General features: G+C 40.1%; 4 protein-coding genes and 2 long non-coding RNA genes across 8 annotated transcripts in view; 1 reads left to right on the top strand and 5 right to left on the bottom strand.

Moving 5' to 3' along the window:
• Positions 1-21,040, bottom strand: part of LOC135344131 (scavenger receptor cysteine-rich domain superfamily protein-like) — a gene marked incomplete in the record, with an annotated part of 804,697 nt that overhangs the window by 458,337 nt on the left and 325,320 nt on the right.
• LOC135344255 (uncharacterized) lies at positions 915-4,228 on the bottom strand. Its single transcript, XR_010397400.1, has 3 exons — positions 2,654-4,228; positions 1,190-1,330; positions 915-1,133 (listed from the first exon to the last, which is right to left on the bottom strand). It is a non-coding gene; the product is annotated as an uncharacterized LOC135344255 (long non-coding RNA).
• Positions 7,511-12,031, bottom strand: LOC135344090 (uncharacterized). Of its 3 annotated transcripts, none has more exons than XM_064541183.1 (6): positions 10,394-12,031; positions 9,851-9,937; positions 9,494-9,650; positions 9,126-9,413; positions 8,508-8,846; positions 7,511-7,724 (listed from the first exon to the last, which is right to left on the bottom strand). In XM_064541183.1, exons 1-6 carry the CDS (start codon positions 12,014-12,016, stop codon positions 7,714-7,716), a joined length of 2,505 nt encoding a protein of 834 aa, XP_064397253.1. In that variant the 5' UTR covers positions 12,017-12,031; the 3' UTR covers positions 7,511-7,713. The 3 variants fall into 3 exon arrangements, with proteins under 3 accessions (XP_064397253.1, XP_064397254.1, XP_064397255.1); XM_064541184.1 differs by having other exon boundaries at positions 9,126-9,410; XM_064541185.1 differs by having other exon boundaries at positions 9,126-9,386.
• Positions 12,067-14,160, bottom strand: LOC135344130 (uncharacterized). Its single transcript, XM_064541250.1, has one exon. The coding sequence runs from the start codon at positions 14,158-14,160 to the stop codon at positions 12,067-12,069; it is 2,094 nt and encodes a 697-aa protein (XP_064397320.1).
• Positions 14,440-17,992, bottom strand: LOC135344182 (NACHT, LRR and PYD domains-containing protein 3-like). The gene is made up of 3 exons (XM_064541339.1): positions 17,894-17,992; positions 16,237-16,378; positions 14,440-15,547 (listed from the first exon to the last, which is right to left on the bottom strand). The coding sequence occupies exons 2-3, from the start codon at positions 16,266-16,268 to the stop codon at positions 14,455-14,457; spliced, it is 1,125 nt and encodes a 374-aa protein (XP_064397409.1). The 5' UTR covers positions 16,269-16,378; positions 17,894-17,992; the 3' UTR covers positions 14,440-14,454.
• Positions 16,407-20,632, top strand: LOC135344267 (uncharacterized). The gene is made up of 3 exons (XR_010397412.1): positions 16,407-16,617; positions 20,115-20,197; positions 20,379-20,632. It is a non-coding gene; the product is annotated as an uncharacterized LOC135344267 (long non-coding RNA).

Below are 21,040 nucleotides of genomic sequence, written 5' to 3'. Positions count from 1 at the left end.
AGCTTCTCTGAGTCTGGATAGGGTGCTGGAGCACCAGAGCCTGGATGGGGGTGCTGGAGCACCCTAAGCACCACCTTGTGTACGCCCCTGACTTAGCTATAGAAACAGGTGCAAGGTGGACGACGAAAACAGATTGTTACCAAAATAACGTTATTACAAATATTAATTTGTAGGTAACCATTCAGGGCAATTAAATAATGTTCGATAGCATCCCATTATTGTTTCGAGCATTCGAAAGCAGCATTGCGGTGCCATGTCAGTATAGTTTGGTCAGCACAGTACTTTACTTCAACATCTAGTCGAACACGTCTCCAAGATACACGCGTACACACAAAGTGGGCTGTCCAGCACACATTCATGTATATGAGTTGTTACTTCCCATCATTTGCTGTTTCATTGAACCCAGCAACCATTCACTCGGATCTAGAAAACAAAGGCAACAAAAATTGCAGCTCTAAAGTATTCTTAACAGAGAAGTGGAGACAACAAAATGTAGTAACATATACGATACTCTCGGAGACATGATAAGGCACTAAGACATGCAGGTATTATGTCGTCACATTTCAAACATAATACTTGATACATGCATTCTTTGATACATTTTGTAGGCTAGGAAAAATTACTGGAATAAAACGCTTCATCTAGTCTCATCCACAAAGCAGATTTCTTTCACTACACGTTATGAATGTACATACGTACTTTCTGATTTCTGATTCAAACAGGGAGAAAAGAGGAGAAAAAGAGGTGCAACGAATGCTCTGAATGTAAAAGAAGATTGTGGTTTGTGTCAAACATGCAAAGACAGTCATGCTGTTGGGGGCAGTATACGCAAAAAACAATGCTGTCAACATAATTATAATTATATAGAAACTGTGTTTAAACAGTTAATACGCAACTTAATCGTTGATACTCACCGGCACTATGCAGGCATCTTGTAACCAAGACAATCTTCTCAGAGTATTCGTTGTACCTCTTTCTCCCTGTTTGCCATAATCAATCATTTATATATCTCATGCATTTACATGCAGGTACATTCATTAAAGCGTGTAGTGAAACAAAGAATTTACTGCTTTGTGGCTGAGATTCTAGATGGACTCAGCAGGAGCGTTTTCTTCCAGTAATTTCTCCTTAGCCTACAATGTATAAGGAAATTAATTATAATAATTATGTTTGAAAAGTGACGACATACCTGTCTTAGTGCCTTTATCCGTGATAATCTCTTGAACATTATGTTACTACATTTTATTGTCTCCACTTTCTTTCCCAAGAGTACTTGCTTTAGAGCTGCAAACTTTGTTGCCTTTGTTTCTTAGATCCGAGTGAATGGTTGCTGGGTTCAATGGAAACACCAAATAATGGAAGGTAATAACTTATATTAATAACTGATGGAAGGTAATAACATGTACATGAATGTGTGCTGGACAGCCCACTTTGGGTACGCGTGTACCTTGGAGACGTGTTTGACTATAGAAGTTGGTCCCTTAAAGTACTGCTAATCAAACGAGTGTTGCAAGCGTGCGCTTGCTAATGCCTCTCGCCATGTTTTTGCTTTCGCTCAACAGTATATTAGAGTGTTATAGAAGAGGTAAATACTTTGCAATGTGCTTTGATTGTTTCACAAGAAAGGGGTGTCCACAGTTAATTGATCGTCTTAAATGGCCTGTAGCCAAACAGTGGGAGCAAACCTTTGTCAAAGGCATAGACAGTGATAAGTATTGAAGACAGAATTCAATCACAGAAAGTAGTATATCTATAACAAGCAGTCTAAAAAGAGTTATCGAAAAGGTTGGTTTGTCTTACCAGGACCTCAACAAAGAAAATTGATTTCTGCCAGGATCTGGGGTTCAAAATGGATTCTCTTACACGTAGTATATTGAGCGCGCATGCGCATTACATCCAGGAATAAGGGGTGTGTCTGTAAGTTCAAAAAAAAAATAATAGCTACTGAGCAGTTACAGCTGGAACAGACACACAAGACAGACACACACTGTCAGCTTTACCGTAACCCTCGTGCGGCTACACCTCGAGGCATAACTACTGCTTTTGAATGCTCAAACAATAAATCAGTGGGATGCCATCAAATGAAAAATTCCAAAACACCGTTACCGTATATATTCACCTGAATTACCGGGACACTCTATTCTAAGGGACACTTCGGACTTACGTAATTTTTTTCACTCTATATTAAAGAACAACAGGAAATGTAAATATTTTTAGATGTCCCGATCTAATTAGAACGAAAAAGAGCATGCCCCTAACGTCAGCTCGATAGACACTCAAAACTGATAGACACTCAAAACTCTTAGAAACTCTCTGGATTCTACTCTCTGGCACCGTAATATGTCACTGACGGTTGAAGACACCACTTTGTAGACATGGAACCCGCGTACATGCACAGCTTCTAAACTGCGAAAGACATTTTAGCTGCAGAGCTAGCCTCGGCCTGGAATCGAGGCTGTGTACGTACCTTAAATGGGGAAATATTCGTTCTAATTACTACGGGACACCCTAATACAAGGGACACTTCGACTTTAACGTAATTTTTCTTGCTCTATTCCAAGGGACACTGCAAGCCGTAATAATTTTTTTGTGTCCCGGTAATTCGGGTGAATACGGTAACGATACATGTTCTTAACTTACTGTCATTACTTACTTTGGTAACAATGTGAGTCTGTTCATCGTCCATGCACCTGCACCTGCACCTTGCTCACTGAAGTCCTGGTACTCATAGTACAGTAGAGCTGTGCAGCCCTAGGAGGCATTCAACATCATCCACTACTCCTCCATAATATTGTTGTGCCCAGTCCCAGTGCAACTGCTGAAGAATTCTAGGGGTGTGGTTGTGGTTAAATTTAACTTCCGTTCCTGACATCGAGTGAACAAAGCCAATCCCTTACTGTTACTTTGGAGCGGAAGTATAGGTGGTCGGGACTCCGGCATGCGTTGCACATCTCGTTTCTAAGTTGTCGGCTGTATTGGTGCACTGGTCGGGACTACTACTTAACTGGGACTCCAGTTACTGGCTAGGACTCTAGCTTGCGCAGAAGGTCGGGACGCCGGCTATTTTTTTCCCTCTTTTTTTACTTAGTTTAATCATCACAGATAAAGAAGAGGGAGCATATGCAAAGAGATATAAAATATAGTGTATACCTCTTTCTTGTCAGTTGAGGTTTGCGGAAAGTTAATATTTAATTTGCTTTCTGGCAATGCCTATATCTTTCGTTTCCGAAGTTCTCAGTAATATACTGTAGTAGACTTGTTCACTATCTGGGACTCCAGCCTGCACTTAGCTCATGGGACTCCATGCATGCAGTTACCGCGTACTGGCTGGGACTCCATGCAGTTACCGCAATTTGATACCGCGTACTGGCTATGAGCTCATATAGCTGGGACACCAGTTAAAGGTCAGGACGCCAGCTGAACTCCTTTTAGTTGGACATCTAGAAACTGTGTGTATATATTGCCAGCCCGTGGGAAAACAAGTATATATAGCTGTATACCTAAAGCAAATCTGGACCCTTCCCGGCCCTTTTGATACAATGCCTTGCTGGTAAGCATCACTCGTAAATGTATTTTTTTATTGTTGTGAAGTCCTATTGCTAGAATGGTCTAACTAGGTAGATGGTTCAAGTATTGTTAAGGAATGCAAGCTACTAGCAGCAGAATTCTTACACGACAGTAAGACTTAAGGTTTGTCTTTTTGGTGATTTTTTGAAAGTTAAAATAGGTGACTGTAACTAGTGTGTATGAATGACATGCAAAGCTATATGCATGGCAGACTTCACTAGACGCAAGCAAAGTCAGCAGCCCTGCCAAATGTGTTTGTTTGGTAAAGATCATTAATCACACAGATGAAGGTTTTGTAATAATAATATTGATAAAAAATTAACAATGTTAGCAACAAAGAAAGAGTCAATGACTTTTATGAGCAATTATGGATTCGCTAGTTAAAGGTGAATTAGGTGCATTAGTCATTTTGAGGGGGCGTTATATCCCAACTCGTACTTCTTATCTGGCGTGGCGTAAGCCTACAGAGTATTGTGGAGCAGCTGGTCATAATATCTCTTCTTCCAGATCCTTCACAGAGGGAGGGAGTTTGGGAATGGTGGCCAACTTTGTTATGAATGTTCTGAGTTTGCAGCTTAGCTCTTGGTGAAACCCCTCCTCATCTGTTAGCTGATATCTTTACAATATGAACAGTGATACGATCTTGGTTAAGTACCGAATATAGTGGATTATTTCCGTATGGTGGGAATTTTCGTATATAGCATTATACGAAAATTGAAATTGCAATAGTCACTATCTTCAATTTTCAAGAACGTCAATTTTTCTGCTGATTTGGCTCATCGCAAAGGTTTTTTATCCGCAACACATTCTAGTAAGGTATAAACCTTGCATTCCTTTAACGAGCAAAAACATTGATACAAAACTAATAGTCCATTTGTTTTTTCTCCATGTACACACAGTTGTAGAGTCCTCATCTTCATCACTAGTCCTCAATGTTGTCCTACCTGTTGTGAGTGTGTTGGCTTGTACTAGCTCTAGTTGTACTGGGTGGGGCTCTCTACGGATACATTCAAGTGGTTACTCATCTGTTGAAGTTAAAAAACCAACAAACTGGAACTGCTGAACTGATATTAACATAGTCATGATAATAATTATTGGTGCAAAACTGAAAATGTCATTTCATTCTAATTAAGCAGTTGAGTTATTTATTTTTGTGCTCATTGTTCAATTGTATCAATGAGAGCTCACTTTATATAATTATTGAGATAAAACACTGTTGCATATCTAGTTCTAATATGTCTTGTCCACGTCCACTGATAACACTATAATAAGGGTTCATCTTTCACTGTATATAGTCTGGGGAAGACCAAGCGATTTATGTGGTACATTATACTTTATCCAGAGATATCATAATTATAATAATTATTGGAGGGCTATAAGAAACCACAGTGGCTCCACCAACGAAACAGTGACGTACTCCTATAGATCGAGATCTCAAACTGTACAGAGTTTTAGTTAGAACACACGTAGCCGAGTGTTTTAATATGTCGTGATCAGTGGCGTAGCAAGGATTTGGGGAAGGGCAGGGCTCAAATCAGTTGAGCAGGGCCAGAGCATAACACTAAAAAAGGTCCTAAGCAGTCAGCATGCGCATTAGATGGCCCTGCCCACATTTCCGACATCATTGTAGTAACTATGCATGCAGTATACAGTGCAGAATACATCGACAGATCGCGGCTGAGTTGGAATTGATAAAGCACAAAAGAGAGGGCTCTAGCCCCGTCAGCCCCCCTCTGCCTACGCCACTGGTCATTGCGCATTTAACTATAAGGATAATGATGTACTTAGTTGGTGATCAATTCAGATCAGTATACATATCGATCTCATCCATTCCTTTACACACTTATAAAACTCCATCATGCATGTTCGATTGTATAATTGTACATGTTCACATTATTTGAACTTACATGACATGATGTATGCATGTCAGTTATAGCAAGAGTTCATTAGGAAGAGTACAATACTCACTATTGTAACAGCAAGCACACTTGAGGTATACAAGGCATTAAAAGTCTGTGGTTTTGCTTCCACTCCGTCCAATGAAATCACAGTCACATGCAGGCAATCAAGTTTTCTATATTAAGTCTTGCTATTTGTTCCTTCCAAAAAGCTACACATGCCATGGGAGGTTATAAAAGAGTTAAAATTATAATAATTATACTGACTTAATTGTGGCTGCTGAGTATGCAGACTTATACAAAATCCCCACCCATGCACACAGGGGAGGCAAAGTTAATACAAATCCCCACCCTATCCCGGGAGGGGGTGTGGTTTGCATTGATAGGTGCATTATTTCACTGCCTGTATACAATGAGCATTACTTAACATTAATTTTAACCAAAAAATGTCCGAGTTTGAGTATGGTTACAATGAGTATAGAAAAACATTCCAAGGGTGTTCCGGGATGTTGATCATTTAAAGTCCCCAGAGGGTAAAATAACTCAACCAGGTAATTACACTGAATGTGTACTGCATTCACACACCACACCCACTCACACACACTTCTACACTTATAGAGACACACCAGAGGGAGTACCACAGGACAATGTAGCTCAAGCAATTAGCCTTTGAGTGAATACTAATTATTCGCCCACGTTGCATGTGTGTTATTGCTGAGTGTGATCATTAATCTGGTGAAATCAGAGACTACCGGTAATTGCTTGAGCTGCACCAGCCTGGCAGTCGGACCTAGCTCCTCTGGAGACAAACTCACACATGCATGCCTCACATGTAACCTATACTTTGCAGCATCACATATATATATATGTGGCTCTTGGGACGCCTTCCTTTGCATGGGTAGTTATGTGCCTACTGAGGACCCTCATTGGAGGTACTATGTGTGCGCTGTTGAGGATACTCACTTTATCTACACCCACTGATCATGAAGTCACTGGCAGACACAGAGCTTACAATGAATCTCTTGATTAAAGACTGTCTATAATACGTGCTACCATTCAACAAATTCTACTGTGACATCAAAAGTGCACTATTTTTACACATTCCTCGCCAATTGAAAATGTGAGTGATTCCTTGGAGGTTTTCACACTTCAAGACACCTTATTACCTCGTGCGTGTGCAGTGTGCAATAGGGGTAGAGTGATTGATGTGTGTGCGTGTGCGTGGACACAACACATTTGCTGTTTAAGCGAACTAGACACTACTGCTTTAACTGCTAATCAGACAGCGATTGAGGATATACTTATAATGGAAACGTCTGTGTTTAGCGGATCTTAATATTCTTCAAGCAAAGTATAGCCATTTATAATCATATTGTTGAACAAGTGCCTCCAACTGTGACATGGGGCTCAAAATTCCTCGTGGCATCTCTCGAGGGTAGATCTTCTGGTGAATGTATTTGTGTTCTTAGTGCCCGAGCAGCAAGTATATAGCTGTGAACTGCAACACTGTAGTATCAGTTTATAGTGAATTCCATGGAATTGCAGAGTGGTTGCTGCGTTATTGTGTTTTCTAACCATAAAGGACACGAAGCATTCAATGCATATTTCTGCTTTTCAAAGGTTGTTTTAGAGAAATCACTATTATAATTATACCATTAACAATCGATCAACGCAGTACCTATATATACGATTATTGTTAGTTTGTTGCATAATTTATAGCTGTACAACTGTTGGTCTGGCCATGGGCCACAGCTAAGTGGTCTAGACCACCCAAACCAATTGGTGACATTAATTAATAAGGTCAAATTCGCACACTATATACGTATTACTTTTACTACTACTCTGCAGGAGAATGAAGGAGAGAGTTCATTTCAAAGACATAAAATTAGTGCAAAAACACCATTGTGTGTGTGTGTGTGTGTGTGTGTCAGAATCTGTGTGGATTTTTTGATCAACTAGTACGTACATCTGATTATTCGATTTTATAACAAATGAGACTGATAATTATACAGGATGTGAGAGCTATCTATAACATAATTATAATACAGAATTCTTGATGTAGGAAACAAACAGCCTGATATGTGTATATGTACAATAAAAGGTTAATGATCTATGAAAAACTAAATTATCAGTTACCACACACAAGTATTTGTCTCTCAAAAAACGAAATAATAACTACTCTACAACTAGCTATAATTGAATAATGTTCACATGCATGCACCATATATAGCTATTGACTTTTTAACATCTATATAGTACCTGTATCAAGGGTGAAAATAACACATAATGTCATACAGGGGGACTCTCTGTGTTACAAGGGAGTGTATAGTACAGCAATCTGCATGTATATAATGTACATACAGGGGGACTCTCTGTGTTACAAGGGAGTGTATAGTACAGCAATCTGCATGTATATAATGTACATACAGGGGGACTCTCTGTGTTACAAGGGAGTGTATAGTACAACAATCTGCATGTATAATGTCATACAGGGGGACTCTCTGTGTTACAAGGGAGTGTATAGTACAGCAATCTGCATGTATAATGTACATACAGGGGGACTCTCTGTGTTACAAGGGAGTGTATAGTACAGCAATCTGCATGTATAATGTCATACAGTGTTTATATTTACCTCGGCAGAAAACCGTGAGCTCTGAGCTGCTATTTGATTATGAAGCGTTATACAACCCAAACTAACGCCGAAGGTTCTGCACTTTAGTGCTCTAGAGTTACTTAGTCTAATGTTTTTGTACCTGCATGGCATGCAAGTGATGTATAACTATATTATATATAGCACTCAACTTTCTCTCCAATACAGTGAGTCTTGTGAGCTCTCTCTTCGTTTTCTTAGCAATAAAATTATTGCTGATTCAGCTAAGCAATTTACATTGCGCATGCGCAGTACTCTATTCTACTGACAGCCCCTCCTCTTTTTCAGTTTGCTATTTTTGTCGGGATTTAAAAGGGGTCTGGAATAGTGAGGTTCACTGTTTATAATAGACAATAAGGTAATTAACATGCATAATGTACCCACTCACGCACCTTTGGCTGATAAATACTGTGCCACCTTGATAGCAACGTCTCCTTTGTCCAGGGAGATTATAATGAGTAGCAGAGCTCTGAAGGTACCCTCTGAAAGAACTCTATTCAGCCAATATTTCAGAGCCAGCTTTATTCCAGCATGTGTTCGATTCAATGCTGTTCTAGCCTTCTCTTCAATGACATCAGTTTGCTGTCCAGGTGAGAGCCCCAGCATTTCAACATAGTCATTAGTGTTGTCGAAATATGAAGATAATTTGGGAAGGTCTAATTCTTCTACTCTTGTGTCAAGCTGCTCGTCAGTGATATTAGTTTCCCTCTTTAGTGCTTCAATGGTCAGGCCTGATAATAGGACAGCAAGCCAATAATTTAACATCACACGTGTGCCTTTGGGCTTCTATAAATCTCATAATATAGACACCTCAAAAACAGTGTCTAACTAGTAAAATTAAAGCACCATGCAGAGTGTCTGCTGTATTATATAGAATAATGAAAATTGCCCAGAAAAGTTTCCAGGATAATTAATAAGCAGCTGCCTTGTAATGTTTGTGGAGCACACAATTATTTTTTTGATGATGATGCAAAATAGCATTAACTAATATGCTTTGAGTATCAACCTACTGTTATTAGGTACTTCTTTTAGTGTGTGAGACACCTCAGGAGCGTTCATGACATCATGATCAGCAGCCTGAGTGCCGGGTACGAATGCATGACTCCTCACGTCACATTGTTGTCCAGATGAGAGGCCTTGCTCCATAAGATAGTCGTTATGGATGCTGTCAGATTGTGACGACATTTCAGAGAGGTGTGTTTCTTCTACTGTTGTGTCAAGCTGCTCGTTAGTGACTTCAGCGTCTCTCTTTACTGTTTCAATAGGCAAACCTTGCGAAGGAAAAGATAACGAGTCTGCTGCATGCATAAATAGGACGTAATTATTTTTAAAACAATGATTCAACTACATTATATATAACAACATGCAAACTGCTTACTTTGTAGCTGTTGTTTTTGGCTGGTTAAATTGGAAATATCAGTAGCAGCTGTGGAATCCTGACTAGCTGTAGGGGACCTATCCTCCTTTAGTGCATTCAGATCTTCATCAGTAGCTTTAAAGTCCGTATCCTCACTAATAGAATCAGTACTAGTGTGCTGTGATTGCAAGGAGACATGTATAATTATTACATCCATGCATCAGTGAACGCATGCATTTTACGACTTTTAGATCAAAAAGGGTATGACAGTACAATTGAATGCAAATTGACACATGCAATTGGCAATCATCGTTGTAACAAGAATTAACATCATGCATGATACAGCAGGTCATACACTCAGACAATGTAAGTACTTACCTCTGGCAGAGAGTCACTTGCATCATCAGGTGTTGTTGATTCAGAACTAGTGGAATCAAACTCCTCATCTTCAGTCGTGTTTCTCTCCTATTATTACATAATTATATAATTATATAGTTATAGTAACCCAGCCATCTCAGTGTGATGAAAGTGTGTGCATGCATGCAGGATCAATGTATAGCTAGAATGTTCAGGAGCTCTGACTGAAGGGTATAGGGATGAGCCTCACACTAAGTAGTATCTTGCCTTGGTAAAAAAAAGTTGTGAAGCTTCGGCACAATCACAATTTCGCAAAGCTTCGTTATAAATTTTTATAACAACAAAAATAACAACTTATTTCGTCAACATTTTCTGAAGTAGTGGCGAAGCTTCACAAATCAAGTACGCAACCCACCTTACATTGCATAAACTATCATCTAGAGTGCCAATTATATGTGTAGTGTACGTTATACCAAACATTAAAAGGACTCTGTGCTATAATAATGATGCCTTGCTCAAAACTTGATGCATCCTTTTCATACAATACACTTGCTGTGGCCTTACCTTCAAAAACTCATCAAGTTTCTTCACTGTCTCTGTACTCACGAGATTATCATCTAGATCAATATCCTCAATGCATGGAAACACTGAAGGCAAATACGTAATAAGAGTATTCACTGCGTCATCATCGATGCTGTTGTCTTGAAGGTCCCACCGTTTTAAACACTTTAGTTGAATATCGTGGAATTTTAGGTGTGACAATAATGTAAATATATCGTTTGAAGTAATTCGACACTTATCACAATCCAGCTTCTCCAGTGACAGGCAGCACTGAATACAATCAGCTAGTATGAACATGTTCTTGCCATGAAGCAAATTTCGACGAAGACCGAGACTTACTGTAGTGCTGTTAAGAGATTCTAAAGAATTATTCAAACTGAGGTCAGTAATGGAAGTGTGAATAGTTGATTCCAGATGAAGTCTTGTTACTGGACAGTTTTCATTAGAGAGCATTCTAAAGATGGCTGACAAACCACTGTGTCCAAGTGGATTGTTATCAATACTCAAATTAATTTCACAGGAGAGAAGGTTTGAAACATCTTCTAAAGAAACCAACACTTTGTCAGATAATGTTTTTGCTGCTTCACTGTCGAGATTAGTCTTACTTAAGTTCAGCTCCAACTCCTTCCTATTAGTAGCAAGTCTTACAAAGGCCTCTCCTATTGCACTAGCTCCAGGTACACCAAGATTGTTCTCAGAGAGATCAAGGTCATTCAGATTAGGACAGTGAGAGGCAATGGATGGTAAGAGTTCAGTCAGTAGTCTTCCATTCTCCTCAACATTGTCAGGGAGGGTATTTGATAGTTGCATCCTCTCAAGATTACCGAAAATGTTGGATTTAATAGCCATTGTCAAGCAAGCTACATGAGTGTCCCCGCTTTGTTTGTTGTTTCGAAATGATAGCCTTTTCAATTTGTTACATTGACCAAGAAATGTTTGATTTTCAATTTCATCAAAATCGGTTGTCGTTATTAGGCCTTGGTTGACTGCATGTGTGTAGTCCAGATTAAGTCTTGTTACTGGATAGTTTTCATTAGAGAGCATTCTAAAGATGGCTGACAAGCCGCTGTGTCCAAGTGGGTTGTTATCAATACGCAAATTGATTTCACAAGAGAGTGGATTTGACATATTCCCTAAAGAAGCCAAAACATTATCAGAAAATGCTTTCACTGCTTTGCTGTCGAGACTAGTCTTCCTTAAGTTCAGTTTTAACTCCTTCCTATTAGTAGCAAGTCTTACAAAGGCCTCTCCTATTGCACTAGCTCCAGGTACACCAAGATTGTTCTCAGAGAGATCAATGTCATTCAGATTAGGACAGTGAGAGGCAATGGATGGTAAGAGTTCAGTCAGTAGTCTTCCATTCTCCTCAACATTGTCAGGGAGGGTATTTGATAGTTGCATCCTCTCAAGATTACCAAAAATGTTGGCTTTAATAGCCATTGTCAAGCAAGCTACATGAGTGTCCCCGCTTGGTTTGTTGTTTTGAAATGAAATCCTTTTCAATTTGCTACATTTACCAGGAAATGTTAGAGTTTCAAAATCGGTTGCCGTTATTAGGCCCTGGTTGACTGCATGTGTGTGGTCCAGATCAATTTCTGTTACTGGACAGTTTTCATTAGAGAGCATTCTAAAGATGGCTGACAAACCACTGTGTCCAAGTGGATTGTTATCAATACTCAACTCAATTTCACAAGAGAGAAGGTTTGAACATCCTCTAAAGAAGCTAACACTTTGTCAGATAATGTTTTTACTGCTTCGCTGTCGAGATTAGTCTCACTTAAGTTCAGCTCCAACTCCTTCCTATTGGTAGCAAGTCTTACAAAGGCCTCTCCTATTGCACTAGCTCCAGGTACACCAAGATTGTTTTCAGAGAGATCAATGTCATTCAGATTAGGACAGTGAGAGGCAATGGATGGTAAGAGTTCAGTCAGTAGTCTTCCATTCTCCTCAACATTGTCAAGGAGGGTATTTGATAGTTGCATCCTCTCAAGATTACCAAAAATGTTGGCTTTAATAGCCATTGTCAAGCAAGCTACATGAGTGTCCCCGCTTGGTTTGTTGTTTTGAAATGAAATCCTTTTCAATTTGCTACATTTACCAGGAAATGTTAGAGTTTCAAAATCGGTTGCCGTTATTAGGCCCTGGTTGACTGCATGTGTGTGGTCCAGATCAAGTCTTGTTACTGGACAGTTTTCATTAGAGAGCATTCTAAAGATGGCTGACAAACCACTGTGTCCAAGTGGATTGTTATCAACACGCAAATTGATTTCACAAGAGAGTGGATTTGACACATTCCCTAAAGAAGACAAAACTTTGTCAGAAAATACTGTCGCTGCTTCACTGTCGAGATTAGTCTCACTTAAGTTCAGCTTCAACTCCTTCCTATTGGTAACAAGTCTTACAAAGGCCTCTCCTATTGCACTAGCTCCAGGTACACCAAGATTGTTCTCAGAGAGATCAATGTCATTCAGATTAAGACAGTGAGAGGCAATGGATGGTAAGAGTTCAGTCAGTAGTCTTCCATTCTCCTCAACATTGTCAGGAAGGGTATTTGATAGTTGCATCCTCTTAAGATTACCAAAAATGTTGGCCTTAATAGCCATTGTCAAGCAAGCTACGTGAGTGTCCCCGCTTGGTTCGTTGTTTCGAAATGTTAGCCTTTTCAATTTGCTACATTTACCAGGAAATTCAATTTCACCAAAAGAGATTGCCTTTATTAGTCCCTGGTTGACTGCATGTGTGTGGTCCAGATCAAGTCTTGTTACTGGACAGTTTTTATTAGAGAGCATTCTAAAGATAGCTGACAAGCCGCTGTGTCCAAGTGGATTGTTATCAACACGCAAATTGATTTCACAAGAGAGTGGATTTGACACATTCCCTAAAGAAGTCAAAACTTTGTCAGAAAATACTGTCGCTGCTTCACTGTCGAGATTAGTCTCACTTAAGTTCAGCTTTAACTCCTTCCTATTGGTAGCAAGTTGTACAAAGGCCTCTCCTATTGCACTAGCTCCAGGTACACCAATATTGTTCTTAGAGAGATCAAGGTCATCCAGATGAGGACAGTGTGTAACTAATGCTTGAAGAAGTGTGGCTAACACTTTGGCATCGATAATGTCTCTGTCATTTGTCAGTGCACTAGATAGACACAGACGCTCAAGTTTTACTAGTGAACCTGCGCATACAACACTCTCTAGTAACTGGGCACCACTTTGCCAGAGTGGATTCTTGGATAATGAAAGCCTAGTTAATGTGTTATTGCTGGGTGAAAATGGTATACCTGTGATAAGGTTCCCATCTAGAGATAGTTCCTCGAGATGCTGAAATGAAGCTGATGCCTTGTTGAAGAAGGTCGTGAGACATTCATTTGTGAGCTTGCAGTTATTGAGACTTAATTTTTTTACTTGCAACTTTCTGTCAATGAGGATAGTAGCTAGTTTCTGAAGCTGTTCCTCATTAAGACTCCCTGAAAAGTTTAGCTTGACCGAACAATGTGATATATGGTTAAAAGTGTGCAAAAGAGCTACACTGTCGTGAGCAGTTTGGGGACTTCTGATTGATCCATACCAAGAACTAAACTTGGCACAAATTCTGTTGGCCACTTTATAGTGTACAACTTTATCCTGAGATTCAAACGAGCAGTGGCATAGTAAAATATCTTTGTCCCGTAGTGCAAATAAAACCTGATCAACTAACACATCACCTAAAGAGACAGCTTTATTACTATATTTCTCTTCTTTAGACTGAAGACCGAACACAAATCTCCAAACCATATTAAACCGATTGTTTCCAGCATAAGTGTTGCAAATCTTTGTTTTCTCTTTCTGAGATAAAGTGACGATATGAAGGGCAGCTAAAAACTCCTGAATGGTCAAATGAGCGAAGTGAAACGACAAGCCATAACCTGTTGTCAATGAGTTTTGTTGGCTAGGGAAATGTGAATGTGCTGATTGCAATAAACCGAAGAAAAAGGCTTTCTTGTTAAAGTTCCCATCTTGAGAAAACGATGAAACTTCACTGTCTGAGAAGACTATTTGATCTTTAGCCAAAAATTCAAAAGCAAATTTTCAAACCAGCCAGAAATCGTTTTGAAGTTCCTTGGGAATGTCAAGCGAGTTTACACAGAGTTGTGGACATTTCTTCTTGATGTCACGAAGCACAACAGACAATGTTATCCTAGCATATAGTTTCGTGATTGTGCTTGGAAGTGTTTGCTGTAAATCGCACCACAGGTCACAAACAATCGCACAATTAAGTGGCACAGAGCACAAACTCTGAATGAGTGGATTGCTTTTAAGCTGCTCCATAAAAGAAGAAGCTTTCTCTGGATCTTGCTTGAATTCCTCAACTATGTACTGTTTGATATCTTCTTCATCAAAACCCACCACCTCGATGAAAGTGTCCACTGAAGACAGTTTGTGAAAAGGTGCTGCTGCAGAATGTCTGGATGTGAGGAGAACAGAGGCTTTAGAACAACCATAACCAAGAAGAAGTTTGTAGAGAAACGAGTCCTTAGCTCGAGCACCCTCACTGAGTTCGTCCCAGCCATCAGCTATAATGAGGACGCCTTCTCCTTCTCTATCCTCCATCCTTTTTGTTGGAGGTTTGCGGACCTTCTCACTCAGATGGAAAAGTTTAATCAGCTCAGGGAGGCTTGTGGCCGATGACACGTCGCTATTTCTCAGTGGTAGCAACAGAACACAGTCAAATTGTTTCAGGATCTTGCCTTTTGCCCACTCCTCAGTCAGCATGGTACACAGTGTGGTTTTACCAATCCCAGCATTGCCTTTCACAACAATCTTCCTGACTGGTTTGTTGTCCCTGCTAGTCTTGAACAGGTCAGTGTGGAGTATTGATTTGCGTGTTTCTTTGTCATCTTTAGGTTGCTTGCCATTGCCACTCGAACGACCCTTGTGGCCAAACCCCTCTATCTGATCAGTCTCGATGCCACTTGAACGACCCTTGTGGCCAAACCCCTCTATCTGATCAGTCTCGATGCCACTTGAACGACCCTTGTGGCCAAACCCCTCTATCTGATCAGTCTCGACTAATTGCAATTTGATAAGTCTTCTTTGTTTGTCTCTTCTATCTGATGGTGGCCATTCTTCATCTTCTCCAAACTCTCTCTGAATGTACTTTTCTTTGAGACTAGTTACAAACCTGTTCATGACATGCATGCATGCACATGATAAAAAGCAGCCTTTAGAGGTAATAATTACAAGCTAGTGTAAGTTGAAAGCATTGTGTGAGGTGAGCCCCGTCTTTCTTAATTACAGTGCCACTCTAATAGAAGCGCCAATAGTCCACAACAATTATACTCTACTATTATAGCTGGCGCTTAGGTAATAATTATTATAATGCGGTCTTTAATTTATAGGCTATATAATATATAAATGTACAATTTATATGATAGCTATAGCCTCGTGGAAACAGCTACTCCACGTTCTATAAGCAGCACTCTATAATAATTATAAGCGCCAAACCACGACCACCAAAGATGGTAGCGAAGTTGTGAGTGAGCAGTAAACCGCGGCGTAGGCTCAGGTTAATTATTATACTACGAGGACCTTTATGATGTCTCACGGCACGTGATAGTGTAATAAATGCACGCTTGTTCCTTGATAACAATTGATATAAAAATCTCATCTCATAATAAAATTAGACATTCTCCAATCCTGCGGTATAATTATAGTGATTACATTCTGGACAGTGCAACAATCTACCATGCAACGTATGTTGACACATCGGTAAAATCCTCTGCAATCTTGTCATGCTTCATGGACATGATGGTAGGGCATTTTAATGCTGAACTTGCATATTTGTATACAGCTATACTCAGTCACGCTTACCCAGTGTTACGAAGAGACTGTGTTTGACCCATAGTATGATCTAATTGATCATTTAATCCTTAATTGGTTGATAACTGATACAAGTTCAGTCACTCCAGTCACGGTCAATATAGCACCTCCACCCAGTTAGTCAATATTATAGCTGCAGTATGCAATCATAATTAAATGTTTGTGCCCTGCACACACCAATATTATAGTGCAATCTGCATGCATAAATATATAACTGATAATGCCTTTGCCGGCATGCAGTCATGGATATAGTACCAATAATTGTGTAAAGCAAATTGAATGTTGTCAGGAATTCCACTGCAATGCAGCTACTATAGTGTAGAGGATTACAGTGCATCCAGTCTAGAGAGTATATAGAATACCACAATATAGGTGAGTATATACAGTTGTATCAGAGCCAAGATTGGAACATTTCTAAGAAATTGTGCTTATACCATTGTGTATATATATAGGTGAACGAATAAGCTACAACATTATTCGAAGTATTCCCCAAAAGTTGTTGTATAGTGGGGTGAAATGGGGGTTATCGTAAAAAATGTTGTGACATCAATTATCTCTGAAATATTTCTGGACACATTTTCTCATCAAAAGTTATGACTCAGTGTAATTTTTGGACTTTAGCCGTAAGATCTTCTTCAAATCTCTCCCTAACCGAAACGGCACTAAAAACTAGCAATTTTGAGCACTGCGGAGGATGTGTAGATATTTAAGCAATATCAAACGTTTCATAAGATAGCCAATCTATTTATTATAGATGTTGTGACAAAGTTCCAAACCTTAACTAGCCAGAAACCGTTGGCTTTTTCTCATACCCATTATTACAAAGATATAGTGCAGACTGAGTTCTTAGTCACGGTACTTAGATGATTATATAAATATATACAATACATTCACACATTAGCATATAATTATATAGAGCATTGCTCGCGCGCTATAGTGCAGACGGAGTTCTTAATTATAATGAGTGGATGGGCATAGAACATACACTTTGATCGACTAATTCACAATACACTATAATGTATAGTTGATTCTAGTATTATAATAGTTGATACTTAGATATCTACATTCATGGGAATTGAAGTACATGGGGAAAGTGCCCCAGAGGAGGTATACATACCTGCAGCAGCTATCCTGTTGTCAAGCAAAGTAACTTGTTGTATTGCATGTCAAGCCTCGAGACGAGGCAAGGCTCACTGTTTTGGCGGTCTATGTGATTTAGAAGCCCTCGGACACTTGTAGTAAATACCCTCGCTATAATTATGCTCGGGATTACTAAATCAGTACCTTTGGGCTTCTAAATACCAGACACCTTCAAAACAGTGTATTTATAATTATTATAGTGATAACAATAAATAGCACACAAGAAAATAAGGCTCTAGTCTGAAGGAGTGAGACTGCGAGAGCGACAGGCATATTGATAATCTACCAACCCACTTATATCTGCATGCATGACATTATATGAAGTTCTAAAATTGTGCACGCTCACCCCAAACATGTATGTTCCGGTACTATAATAGTTAATATACATAACATTAATAAGCTAGATTATCATCCATGACTGCTGCATGCATACAGGCACTATTATATATAACGATAATAATATTCTATCCATGCATTTGCACTATAGCATGCATGCATGCAGTCATACCTCCAATGAAGAGGCCAGTCTCCAAGAAACTATATAGCAGACCAGAGCTTGATATTAATTAATGACACTGTCTTGACAGATTGTAGAAATAAATACAAATGTCTACATTTGACAGGGGCGGATCTAGGGGTGGGGTTGCAACCTAAATAAGTTTTACTGAGGGCAGAGCTGATGTTTGCAGCTCCACCCCTTATTTATTTCACTCTGCTCCTCACACTCCAACCATTAACCACTTATCAATGCACTTATAGACTATGCTGCTGCACAATTGCAAGTAGCTCAATAATTGAGCCTGTATTAAGTAGATTTGTGTGTGCTACACCGTACCACCGTATATAGCGAGTTATTTTCGTATCGTGGAAATTTTCACATAATCATTTTGTATTGTAGAGCATCATATGAAATTTAATACCACAATAGGTTCAACGCCTGAGCCGAGTGTAAGAACTGAAAATTTGCAACGAAAATTATACCCGCTATATTATATAATTATTATATTCAATGATATTTTCTCACAGGTCTCCCTCCCAGCTGGCGAGTATTAAAACGATGCTCCAAAATAACTGTATTATTCTCCTCATGCAGTTTAAACTATGAACAACGTAGACCTCAGAAGTATCAATCAACATGCAGTGGCTTACATGTTGCTATGGTGCTGTTTGTAATTAGGATGAAACAAACTCAATTTACAATTTCCTGTTAATAGTCTCAGTTACAATTATTCTCTGAGTATCAATTACCAGTGTGCATGCACGTTCACAGAGCAGGGTACATCCATGGTGCTGTTTGGAATGAGGGATGAAAACAAACCTAATTTACTGCTAATTGGATATCTAGTTTCTTAAGAATATCAGTTACTGTTTCAACTTACAGTGATTTCAATAATTATGTGGTGCATGCATGCATGGTGCTGTTTGTTGTGCCTGTGTTGTTTAGGATAGTTTTCAGCCTGCATTCCACCACCACTCTGTATCGCTGTGGTACCACTGCATGCCAGCACCACTCTGTATCGCTGTGGTACCACTACATTCCACCACCACTCTGTATCGCTGTGGTGCCACTGCATGCCACCACCACTCTGTATCGCTGTGGTGCCACTGCATGCCAGCATGTACCACTCTGTATCGCTGTGGTGCCACTGCATGCCGGCACCACTCTGTATCGCTGTGGTGCCACTGCATGCCAGCATGCACCACTCTGTATCACTGCATATGTATCACTGTGGTGCCACTGCATTCCACCACCACTCTGTATCGCTGTGGTGCCACTGCATGCCAGCATGCACCACTCTGTATCGCTGTGGTGCCACTGCATGCCGGCACCACTCTGTATCGCTGTGGTGCCACTGCATGCCAGCATGCACCACTCTGTATCGCTGTGGTGCCACTGCATGCCGGCACCACTCTGTATCGCTGTGGTGCCACTGCATGCCGGCACCACTCTGTATCACTGTGGTGCCACTGCATGCCACCACCACTCTGTATCACTGTGGTGCCACTGCATGCCAGCATGCACCACTCTGTATCGCTGTGGTGCCACTGCATGCCAGCACCACTCTGTATCGGTGTGGTGCCACTGCATGCCAGCATGCACCACTCTGTATCGCTGTGGTGCCACTGCATGCCAGCACCACTCTGTATCGCTGTGGTGCCACTGCATGCCAGCACCACTCTGTATCGCTGTGGTGCCACTGCATGCCAGCACCACTCTGTATCGCTGTGGTGCCACTGCATGCCAGCACCACTCTGTATCGCTGTGGTGCCACTGCATGCCAGCACCACTCTGTATCGCTGTGGTGCCACTGCATGCCACCACCACTCTGTATCGCTGTGGTGCCACTGCATGCCAGCTTACTATATAATAACAGCCTACTATTCCCACCCAGAACCTCATGCATAGACCACGTAATTAATTAAGACGAGTCACACATGCAAATAACCTGGCATCACAAACTTTATAACGGCGACATGTACTATATTAAATAGCTATAATCATAATAATAATAATTATAGCATAAATTATGCCAGGAGATCATTATAATGATTCTCGCAATCTCTGTTACCTCACTTTGCTTGCACTGCAGGTATAAATGGTACACTGTAAACAATGAAGTGGCGGTGAGCACACGTACATGTACGCATATTAATAGAGCACGCGTACGATTATTCATACTATAATATGCAATTATTTTAGTGTGCCCACTGCACTTCATTTTTTACAGTGTATAAGCAAGGTCGCTTCATTCGTGGGTAAAATATTCGTGGATCCAGTGGTATAAACTTTTGTGGAATGACCGTTAGAAAGGTACGTTTTCCCTTCCTCAGTCAGAGTTCAGTGCACACACTACCAGGCACTACCTTACACACACACACGCACACGCACACGCACACGCACACGCCACGCGCACACGCACACGCACACGCACACGCACACACACACACACACACACACACACACACACATGCACACACACACACACACACAGTTGTAGAGTCCTCATCTTCATCACTGATCTTCAATGTTGTCCTACCTGTTGTGAGTGTGTTGGCTGTACTAGCTCTAGTTGTACTGGGTGGAGCTGTTTATGGATACATTCAAGTGATTATACTCATCTGTTGAAGATAAAAAACCAACAAACTGGATCCGGAATTGCTAAATTGATTTAACTATAATAATAATAATTATAGATTATATAATTATAACTATGAGTCTGTGCATCGATTAAGTGGCGCAGTTATTTCTGCATGGACAAATTATATCATTTTTGTGACTAAATTGTCTATCAACGAGCTCATTAGTACGTGACTAGCTAATTACCAGACCACACCCACAAATGGCTCACATACCGTTTACGTCAATATAATATATATACTATAGCTTTGAGAAATCTATACCCATGCATATATGGATGGTCTCTCGGTTACGTAATGTACTTGGTTTGGGCTCCTGCTCAACATTACTACGCTATTGACCTAATAGGTCTGAGAGTTGATTCGTTGGTGGAGCCACTCTTTATATTCGTTTCTCTGCTTTATATTATACCTGATTATACTCAGTAACATTACAGATCTCATTTGGAATCCACATAACATATAGCTCACTCTTCCTCAGAACTCTGACCCCTTATCAGTGTTATCAGTGGATGTA

The sequence above is a fragment of the Halichondria panicea genome, chromosome 11, assembly GCF_963675165.1.
Source record: "Halichondria panicea chromosome 11, odHalPani1.1, whole genome shotgun sequence".
Classification (NCBI taxonomy): Eukaryota; Metazoa; Porifera; class Demospongiae; order Suberitida; family Halichondriidae; genus Halichondria; species Halichondria panicea.
Note: the sequence above shows the minus strand (reverse complement) of the source record. Positions and strands in the feature narration are given on the sequence as shown.

Excerpts from the sequence above, each read along its gene's own strand:
- LOC135344090 (XM_064541183.1), bottom strand. The coding sequence starts at position 12,016 with ATGCTCTCTAATGAAAACTGTCCAGTAACAGAAATTGATCTGGACCAC. Across the intron at positions 9,651-9,850 it reads CAAGTGACTCTCTGCCAGAG|CACACTAGTACTGATTCTAT; the intron begins GTAAGTACTTAC and ends TTGCAATCACAG. Across the intron at positions 9,414-9,493 it reads CCAAAAACAACAGCTACAAA|CAGACTCGTTATCTTTTCCT; the intron begins GTAAGCAGTTTG and ends TTATGCATGCAG.
- LOC135344130 (XM_064541250.1), bottom strand. The coding sequence starts at position 14,160 with ATGGTTTGGAGATTTGTGTTCGGTCTTCAGTCTAAAGAAGAGAAATAT.
- LOC135344182 (XM_064541339.1), bottom strand. The coding sequence starts at position 16,268 with ATGGGTCAAACACAGTCTCTTCGTAACACTGG. Across the intron at positions 15,548-16,236 it reads CAGTCTCTTCGTAACACTGG|GTTTGTAACTAGTCTCAAAG; the intron begins GTAAGCGTGACT and ends TGTCATGAACAG.